The 10,579-nt window shown below is 53.2% G+C and overlaps 1 protein-coding gene across 1 annotated transcript in view; it reads right to left on the bottom strand.

Annotated features, from left to right (window-relative positions):
* Positions 1 to 4,197: 4,197 nt before the first annotated feature.
* Positions 4,198 to 10,579, bottom strand: part of LOC137467678 (zinc finger protein 721-like) — a 31,131-nt gene continuing 24,749 nt past the window's right edge. The window contains 1 exon segment of the mRNA XM_068179117.1: positions 4,198 to 5,346. Within this exon segment, the coding sequence (XP_068035218.1) occupies positions 4,666 to 5,346 (681 nt within the window). The 3' untranslated portion in view covers positions 4,198 to 4,665.

Genomic DNA, 10,579 nt, shown 5'->3' with positions numbered 1-10,579 from the left:
TGGCATTGCGTCCCGTCTGCTCTGTTTGTCCCCCTTCCCCACCACAACTCCCTGCCACCCCTCTGGGTGTCCCAGTCCTCGCTGTCAGTTAACGTCCCCATCTCCCCTATGTGTCCCAGAGCCCTTCCATGTGCCCCTGTCCCTCCTCTGATGTCCCTGTCCCCTGCCCCTGGTGGCACCAAAGTCCCCAGAGCCCCAGGGCCATGTCATGCAGGGTGTCCCTGTGTCCTGCAGGGTGACCCTGTGACCTTCAGGATGTTCCCGTGGCTGCTGCTGGTGCTGAGCATCTGCGCCCGCTCCGCTATAGCTAGGGACGTGCCATGGCACCCTGTGACACCCGATGACATCCCACAACACCCTTTGTCCTCTGATTTTAGGTCCTCCCCCCCAACTTTGGGACCTTCCCCTTCTTTTGGATCCTTTCTCCCCCTTTTGTGTCCCTTCTCCCTATTTTGTGTCTTTTCCTCCCTATTTTGGATCCTTTCCCCGTCATTCAGGTCCTTTCCCCATTTTGGGTCACTTCCCAATTTAGGGTCTGTTCCCCACTATTTTGGATCCTTTCTGTCTTTCCCATCCTTTCCCCCATTTTGGGGTGCCCTCCCCTTTGACTTTGGCAAATTTTTGGGTGCATCCCACCCTCCAACCCTCTCCCCACCCCTTAACCCCTTCACCCCCCACCCCTGTCCCCCCAGTCGTGTCCCCAGCTGTGTCCCCAGCTGTGTCCCCATGCCACATGGATTAGGTGCTCACCATCCTAGACAGCCTCAAGTCCCCAGCCCAAGACTCTCAATCTCCTCTTCCAGGAGATCCACAGCTGGCCCGGCTTCCAGGGGACACTGGTGGCCCCAGGGCTCAAGGTGGGTGGCCTGGTGGGGTTGGTAGGAGGGGGTTTACAGTCATCTTAGGACTGACCATGGGTCTTGTCCACTCTGCAGTGAGGAGCAGCCCCGGCCGGGGAGTCTGGGACGGATGGGGCAGGAGAGATTGGACACTGGTCCAGATGGACACAGACAAGAGCCATGGATCCCACTCTCGATGGACACTGGTCCAGAAGGATCCCAGCTGGACACTGGCATGCTGCGGGAGCTGGCATGGGCACCCACTGGGTGGCGACCCCCTGGGTGGGCAGGAGAATCCAAAAACTTGGGATCCCCAGGTGTGCAGGGACACCTTGGGGATTTGGGACCCCACCAATTGGCACTTTTCAACGTGGGGATGCCAGATTGGGGGTGCCTCCCCCACCACCCCAAAATCCAGCCCCTGAACCTCCCCAAATTATTCTCCCCATCCCATCACTCCCAAATTCAGCCCTCAAAATGCCTCCTCTGTCCCACCAACCCAAAATCCAACCCCAAAATACCTCTCCGCGTCCCACCACCCCCAAATGCAGCCCCGGAGCCCCCCAAAATTTTTCTCCCTATCCCATCAGTCATAAATTCAACCCCCAAAATGATTCTCCCAATCCCACCAGCCCCAAATACAACCCCCAAAATGACTCCCCCCATCCCACCGGCCCCTAAATCCAGCCCCTGAACCCCCCAAACTCTACTCCCCCTGCAGAACTGATGGAGGTGGAAGCCCCCCCAGCCACCAAGCCCCCCGCCCTACTGAAGACCTGCAGGTGGCACACTGCCACCTCCCCCAGAGGGGACCTCTAAAGCAGGGGGGGTCCGAGAGAGCCGGCGCTGAGTGCGGCTGCAGGGCTGGAAACGCTCCTACAGCCACCCCAACACCGACGGTGACAGGGGAGGTGACGGGGTGTCCCCAGGGCCAGCACGCTGTTCCGGAGGGTGTTTCTGCCCCCTCCAAGGGGCCCAAGAAGCCACAGGGACCTGAGGGGACACGAGAGGATGAGGCCACCCCTGCAGCTGTACCTGCACTCTGTGGGCAGGAGGAGGGGACACAGCCACAGCAGGGCCAGGGCAGAGCTGGGGGTGCAGAATGGGGCAGGTGAGGGGGTACGGATTGGGTAGCGAGGGGTTATGGGGTGGGGTGTGGATTTTGGGGTGATTATGGGTGGGGACTGAGGGATTTTGGGGTGACTATAGGTGGGGGTTATGATTTTAAGGGTGATTAGAGTGGGTGTGGGGTTCTAGGGATGGTTTGGGGGGTGATAGGTTATGGGGGGATAGGTGGGGGTAATGAAGATAGGTGGGGGGTGATGAATTTGGGATGATTATGATGGGTGAGGGGTGGTGACTTTAGGGGTGATTATGATGGGTGGGGATGATCATGGATGGGGGGTGATGGGTTACGGGGTGATGATGATGGGTGAAAGGTGATGGAGGTGGTTTGGGGGTTGATGGGTTATAGGGTGAACGTGGGCCGGTTTGGGGAGGACAGAGGGATAATCTGGGGGGCTTTTTGGGGTGTTGCCATGTCCCCCCTTGCCCCAAATTTCCCCTTCCTCTGGCACTCCCGAGGAGATACTTTAATATTCTGTGGTTTGAGGGCATGGTGCTTGGATCTGGAGCTTGCTCCCCACACTCCAGGTCTGGTCCCGGTATGGAAGTGGCTGTAGGAAAGGAGCACCCCACCATGGCACATTCCTGGCTCAACTCTAGACACAAAGAGTGCTGAACCAAAGGCCCACACACTGCTCTGCAGGCAGTGCCACCTTTCAGAACATAGAAACCCAAAACGTTTGCATGGAGATTTCTAACTGCAAAGCAGGCAGCTGGCAGCTGCTTCTTGCCCAGGAGCCAGGAACTGCCCTTGGTGCTTTAGCACATGGCTCTCCCTCCAGGGATTTCCAATGGATAATGGAATATCCTGAACTGGAAGGGATGCACAAGGGTCATCAAGTCCAACTGCTGGCCCTGCACAGGACACCCCAGGGGTTTTCCTAAGGTTAAATGTCCTAAGGAGATGAAGGATAAATGTCCTAAGGATAAATTTTCCTAAGGAGAAAGTCCTGCACTTTCTCTTCTGTAACTTCTTCCTGCTCCCCAGCAGCTGCTGCCCACACTTCTGCTGTCTCTGCCTGCCCTTCCACAGCCTCTCCCTTTTCCTTAGGTGCCTCTTCTCTTTCTTCCACTGCCTGCTCTCCTGGCTCTCCCTCCTCTGCCACAGCCACTTCTCCAGCTTTGTCTCCTTGTCTCACACTTCTGTCTTTTTCTCCTTCTCCTCATCCTCCTCATCCTACCGATTCCTGTCCTGGCCTATTCACTCTCTTTGCTTCTAAAAGTTTCCAAGCCTGAGCTCACCTCTCCCTTTCACACGCTAATTCTTCCTGCACTTTCCCAGCTCTTCCTCATCTGACCCGCTGTCCATGTCCTTGTGCTCACCCTGCTGGCTCCTCATCCCTGTCCATGTACCCAACGTCTCTCTCAATGCATTCTCCCACTCTGCAGCCTTAAGTAGCCCAAGGTGCATTTGTCTGCTAAGGTCTCATTCCACATTCAGCAGAGATTCCAATTTTGCTCTCTCATTTTGCTCTCCATCGGAATGTTTTTGGAAGGAGTTAACCAAATTTTGAAGAAATTTGTCTCTCTCATCTTGCTCTCTAGCTAAATCTTTTAGCAAGGAGTCATGAATCCTTTTATGCTTCTGAACTGCCATTGATGCCTTAGCAATTTTAGCTTTTATATTTTTTCATATATTTGTAATCCTGCAATTCTTTAGTGTATAACTAAACTCCATATAGGATGTTCACTGCTGCTTTCCCATTCTCGTCAGACAAAACAGTTCCTCTCCAGGCCTGGGAATCAAGGATGCCTCACTGTTTCAGGTCCCCACAAAAGTAAACAACAGTGATTTGGAGGGTAGCAAATTTGGGGTAAATTACTTCCTTACCTGAAGCTATAATTGGAAGATTAACCCCCACTATGCAAATTGACCAAACTTATAAAAGCATGAAAACCTGTGACCTGTCATCCATTCTTGGGTGTAGCCCCTGGGGGCCTTTGTCTGCCTGAAATGTACCTGAAGGCCCTTCAATAAATACAACTGCTTTTTATTCCCTTAATCTTGTCTGGCCTCTCATTTTAGGTAGTCCCAAAAAGGCTTCAGTCCAAAGCCCTCTCTTTTATCTCTTCTCCCCCACCTTTCCTATTGTGCCCTGAATCCCCAACTCCCACCCCTGCTCCTGGTTTGGGGGATCCCATTCCTCCCTCACTCCTTTTGGGGATCGCACCCCTCTTTTCTTCCCCCTTACCCACATTTCCCATCACCCCCCCCTCCCCCCGCCCTCCCCACTCACCAAGTTCTCTTGGCTCCCATCTGGGGGCCTCCCAGCACCACCAGTATGGCCCCAGTTGCCCCCACAGGCCCCATCCACAGCTCTGGGCAGGTGCTGACAGCCCAAAAGCAGCCATGCTGTGCCATGAGAGGCTCCAAGATGATCCAGTGCTGCTTGATGCTATCAGAAGAAATGACTGGACAGAGCAGGTGAGACTTTCTGCAGTTTAAAGGCAACAAATCTCCTCTTTCCAATGAATTCCTGATGTTAGTCTCTGTCCTAATGGATGTTCCTGCCCCTGTGTTCATCCAGGTGCCCATGGAGAACCAAGAGGACACGGAGGGCACCAGCCAGGTGTCTTCCCAACATGGATCATGGGAATGTGGGTCACCAGGGCTCTGCTGTACGGGTGTCCTCTGGTGAGGGATGGAGTTGGAGCAGCAGACAAAGCTCCTCCTGCAGTTGGGGCCCTCACAAGGCTTCCCTTACCGGTGGCTCTGTTGGTGTTTGGTCAAGTGACAGCTCCTGGAGAAGCTCTTCCCACACTTGGGACACTCAAAGGGCCTTTCCCCAGTGTGGATGCGCCGGTGGGTGAGGAGGCTGAAGTTGCGGGTGAAGCCCTTCCCGCAGTCGGGGCAGCGGAAGGGCTTCTCCCCTGTGTGTGTGCGCTGGTGCTTGAGGAGATCTGAACTGCTCCGAGCCTTTTTCCCACACTCGGAACACTCGTAGGGCCGTTCCCCAGTGTGGATCTTCTGGTGGGAGGTCAGATTGGACTGAACGCTGAAGCTCTTCCCACATTCCAAGCACGTGTAGGGCCGTTCCCCGGTGTGCATGCGCCGGTGGGTGAGGAGGCCGGAGCTGTCTCTGAAGCTCTTCCCACATTCCCCACAGTTGTAGGGGTGGTTGCGTTCCCCCGTGTGGATCTTCTGGTGCGAGAGCAGGTGGGAATTCTTGCTGAAGCTCTTCCCACATTCCAAGCACTTATAGGGCCGTATACCCGTGTGCACCCGCTGGTGGTAGAGGAGGTGGGAGCCGTGCCGGTACCTCTTCCCACATTCCCCACATGCGTAGGGCCGCTCGCCTGTGTGCACCCGAAGGTGGGCGAGGAGATAGGATCTCCACCTGAAGCTCTTCCCAAATTCTGAGCACTTGTGGAGCTTCTCCCCATGCTGGGGCTGCTCACGGACCCCCAGATCTGAGCTGTCACCACCTGGGCCCACAGTGGGTCTTTCCTCCTCGGATCCCCGTGATCTGCGTTTGCAGCCCCTCCTCATGTGGGATCTCCGGGGCTTTTCCTCCTCATTGGATTCCTCTGCCATGGAGCTGCTCAAAACAGCCTCTTCCACGAGGTTCTTCTGCAGGGATTTGTCCTCTCTGGTCTCCATCCTCAGCTCCTGGTCTAGGGGAGGAAGGACAAGGAGAGGATAGGATTTGCCTCAGGGAACACCAAGGAGATCTCTCCAAGGCATCCCCAGCAGGACAGCATTGGCAGCGGGGTTGTCCTGCAGCCAGGAGCCACGATGGGGTGGGAGATGGAGCAGGAGAGAGTGGGAAAGGGGCAGTGACTTCCTCCTCACCTGCCTGGGGCTCTCAGGCATCTTCCTCTTCCTCACGACCTCCTCCTCCATCCAGCCAAGGTTTGGGAATAAGAAATCCTGGTTTGGGGGAAAACAAGCTGTGAGAGTGTTTGATTGGGGATTCTTCCAGCCCAAGTGACTCTAGAAGTCACTGACAGAGTAAGGGTTAAATTTAGTAGCTTAGAATTGAAATCATAGGAATGATTTCTAAACTGTATCGGGGGAGGGGGGTTGGTGGTGGCTAGAGCAGGCAGGTAGAAGGAACAGGCCTGGACCAGCAGGACAGCCAGGCCTTGGGAGTGAATGATAGCCCTGTTACAGTGATTGTCCTAACCAAATCAAGCATGGTCTTCAGCAAATCAAGCATAGTCTTCAGTAGGTCAAGCGAAACTGCACCTGTGTGGGAATGGGAACTAGAATGGAACAATATAAGTTTAATAATTAATTGGGGGAGGGGGGGAAGAGTAGAAGGGGTTACTAGCTACCGATTCGGGTGTATCGTTGAAGCCCAGATCTGGGATCTCACCCCCGGGCTTCCGCGCGCTTCAATAAAACACCTTCATATACAATCAATTCTGATTTTGTGTGGATCCTGACGCTAACATCACCAGACATTTTGTGTCCATAAAAGCCTTCTGACTACCAAGATTTAGCTGACAAAACTCCAGAAATACCAACATTGAGCCACTCAAGACTTAAATGGCTCATGATCATTCTAAAAAAAACCTCTCCAGGAGTTTGTCCCCTCTGGTCTCTCCCCTTTGGACTTCTGGGGGTCCTGCGTGTATTGAGGGTTTTCTCTGGGGTCCCCACCCTCTCCAGGCTGTCACAGGTCCCAGGAATCCCTAGGGTCCCCGCTCTCTGCTCTTCCGACTTTGGGCTTCATGGGCTCCCCCTTCTCTGTGCTGCTGGGGGTTCCCTGCAGCCCCTGGGGGTTCCCTGGCTCCCCCTCTCTGGGCTCCCACTTAGCGATGCCGGGGCTCTTGGGCTCCCAGTGCTCCCCTTTCCCCTGACTCTGCTTCAGGCTGCGGCGAGCTCCTGGGCTTCCCACTCGCCAGGGTGTTCCCCTCTCCGGGCTCAGTCCTGGGGGTCTCCTCTCTCTGGGCTGCACACTTCGGTGTCCCAGAGTTCTCCCCCCTCCTGCCCTCCTCCACGAAAAAACAACCTCCCGGGACACCCCCAGAATCTCCCCTAAGGCCGTTTGCGGCTTAGCTTTGGAGTCCTTCGAGCTCCAAAAATCCCCTGCCCCCCCTAAAAATACCCTCCCACGGAGTCCCCAGGATATTTGGACGAGCTCCACCCCCGCGGTCACCTGCGACACAGAGGGGGGGACAATGCCCCAGGGGGCGGGAGGGCTGCGGACACAGCGAGGGCTGGACCGTGTGGTGTCCCCTCTTCCACTTCCTCCTCCTCCTCCTCTATCCCAGCTCTTCCTCCCACTCCTCCTCCTCTTCCTGCTCCTCCTCCACGCCTCCTCCTCCTCCACCTTTTCTTAATCCCTCCAGCACATGTCCCGCTGCTTCTCCATCACCACTCCGCCATCCCCATTCCTCCTGCCCCGTTCCCGAAGCCCTCGCAGCCCGCGGCAGGAGCGGGGATGGAGCCGGGACAGGTCGGGATGGGCAGCGCGGGGCTCTCGGCTGCTCCCACCCGCTGGGGGCGGGGGGAACCCGGCCCGAGGAAAAGGAGAGGCAAACTGGGAAAACTGGTGGCTGCAGATGCAAACTGGGGCTCGGTGGGGACCCTGGGTGGGAAATTCCATCCTTTTGGGCTGATACCCGAAAGACAGGCTGGAAATAAATCCCCACAGACCGGTGTCTGTAGAGCGGGTATTTGTTTATTGCAGCGCTGGTGGTGAGGGGATTTCTGCACCCAAGTCACCCACCTTTGTCCCGTGGTGTGGTATATTTATAGAGTAAGTGTTGCTCAGTGTCACTGTGTCACTCCAACATCATCACTTATGCATGGGAACTCATTTACATTGTATGTGCTCATGGTTATTAGATAGTTCTTTTGCGCTGCCCTTGCGCCTCCCCAGTTCTAGGGTTAGCAGGGGTCTTTGGTGAAGACTTCCAAGATCTTCATATCTGAACTTTTCAACTTTGTCTTTGGAGCACGTGCAGTTACAGTGTTCCTTGGTGTGTCTGGTCCTAACCAGCCTAAATTCTTTATTTTGTGGCTAATTGGCTTTGCGCTTGGCAATTTCTCATTAGTACTATCCCTATCTATCTCTAAAGCTATCCACCTGGCAATTTTTTATCTTCCTTCTTTGTCTATTCAGCATTAAGGAACTAGTTAACCATATACTAGCCATTACATGTACATAGAAAGTTATTTATATCAGGTTATATAGGTATGCAAATTATGATTCAGGCTATATAGGTATAAAAGTAGGATTCTGGTTATATAGGTATATTTATATAGATATATAAAAATTAATGTGTTGAAACCCAGGGCAAGGGGGATACCCCCCTGTCTGCCCTGGGATGCTCTGACTCCCAGGAAAACACTGACTTTGACCCTCATCCACAGAGAAGGCCTCCTAAGCCTCAATGTAAACCAGAGACCACAAAAGTGTAAAATGGATTCTAGAGACTGAGAGAGTAGTTTAGTATGTCACATGGGTGAGAAACTTAGATTTTAGGATTTTTAGCATATTGTAGATAGATGCAATATGGAGGATGCAGGGTGTTGTCTGGAGTTCCTTTCTTTTTTCTTCTTCTTCCTTCTTCTTCTTCTTGGGTTTGGGTGGTATCTTATAATTGGGCAGAAAAATCCACATTGCGGGCCTTTAGGGGTCAGTTATTGGGTCAGAAAGGGAAATAATCTAGGTGTCACTTCTTAATTGGGTAGTTTACTTCTAGATTACACTTAAAAAGACCTTGCGGCGCGAGTTTGTTAGCCATTTTGTGCTGTTTTCATGCATGTAAGGTCTGAGTGCAGACAGTGTACTGAAGTCATGATAGGATAACAATAAAACAAGAACCTGAAGACTGAAAAAGTCCTGTGCGTCTGCTTCACCTAACAAAGAACTGCTTCAAGAGGGTTTCCCCCTGCCGGGGGAGCCCTCAGGGAGTTGCCCGACGTGGGGCCCACAAACTCACAGTAATGATTTAGGTTCTATTGATATCAGGTTATATAGATATATCAGGTTCTATTGATATATTATAACTCAAGCTGTATCATCACTTTGTAACTTTGATCTAAGTTCTGTTGGCACCAGGGCTCTTCCCAGAGGCCTGGAGATGTTGGAGTGGGGACGGAAGAGACGGATGAGGGATCCCAAGAGTGGGATTTTGGGGATAGGATCCGTGGGGTGGGAATGTGCAGCTTCATTCCCGGGGCAGGGTCACACCTGAGCCAGGTGTGTGCAGGGCAGGACCTTGCCCTGACCCCAAGCACTGTCCCAGCTGCAGGATCTGCTTCCCATCGGCCTCTTCCTCCTGTGGCCCTGTTGCCCTATCCTTTTGAGAGTTTTAAAGTTCTTCTAAAAGTTTCAATGCCTTCTGATATTTAGGTATTTCTACTGAATTTTCTCACACTGTTCATGTAAATAATGATTGTTTTGCATTCTTCTTTGTGGGTGGAGAGAATTGATGGACTGTTGCTTTGACCAGTGTGGTTGGAGAGGTGGCAGTTTCACCCTCCAATCCACTGTCACTTTTTCTATTGTATATATAGCGGAGTCAGAAAAGAAAGTTTCCTTTTTTGGGTTCCTTTTCTTTCCTTTTACATCTAGCCTGCGTCTGTGAGTTATTTCATGTCACAGTGTGACACGGCCCTAAGCCCAGCTTGGTGCTAAACAAAGGGGCTGGGGTGGGGTTATCCCCGGTGGGGGCTGCACACCCCCTCTGCCCCCTCCCCAAATTCCCTCCTGGGGGAGCAGGAGCTGGGTCAGGAGCCCTCTAGGGAGGGAAAATGGGGTGACACCAGCATGGGTGGGGGGCAGGTCACACACATCCCCTGGGGATCCCGCCTCACTCCCACAGTGCCAGGAGGACAAAACCTTAAAAGCAGCCCCTGTCCCCCAGCAGCACCTTGTGGGGAGGGCCTGGTGGCAGTCACCTCGCTTCCTGGCCACTTGTCACCAGCTGAACAAGGTCCCCATCCTGCCCTGGTGGTTGGTGACATTTGGCTGGGACACCGCGGTGGTGACAGTGGGGACGTGGTGATACAAGTGCATTATGGTAATGGCCAAGATGAAGGTGCTGGTGGCACTGTGGTGGCACAGGTGGTGGCACTGATGCTGTCCAAGTTCATGTTCCCATTAATGTTTCCCATGTTCCCACCCATGCCTATGACCCCACATGTCTCGAGCCAGGGCTTTGTCCCCTGTGTCCCCACATGTAACCCATTCATGTCTGTGTTCCCCATGTCCATGTCCCCCCATGTCCCCATCCATGTTCTCCATGTTCCTCTCAATGTCCATGTCCCACCATGTCCAAGTCCACCATGGCCTTACACATGTCATTATCCCCTACACGGCACCATCCATGCCTTAGTTCAATACCTTTACTTTTACCCCAGTTTCAGGGCTCTCAAAGCGATGAACAGAAAACTTTTTGTTTCAGTCAAGGATAAAACAAGGTAATCTGTGTATCCCTGTGAGCAGAGCATTCATTTGAGTGGGTGGATGGGAAGAATCATTTTGGAGGGTTTCCACCCCACTGTCTCCAAAATCTTATGTTTTGCCCCAGCCCATCCCCATTGGCTGTGGAAGATATCCATGGGGCAGAGAGAATGAAATTGATGGATTTATGTTGGAAAAGCCCTGCAAGACTATTCAGTATTGCTTGATAACACCAGAAAATGCAAAAAGTGA

Source organism: Anomalospiza imberbis, unplaced genomic scaffold, assembly GCF_031753505.1.
Source record: "Anomalospiza imberbis isolate Cuckoo-Finch-1a 21T00152 unplaced genomic scaffold, ASM3175350v1 scaffold_74, whole genome shotgun sequence".
Lineage (NCBI taxonomy): Eukaryota > Metazoa > Chordata > Aves > Passeriformes > Viduidae > Anomalospiza > Anomalospiza imberbis.
Note: the sequence above shows the minus strand (reverse complement) of the source record. Positions and strands in the feature narration are given on the sequence as shown.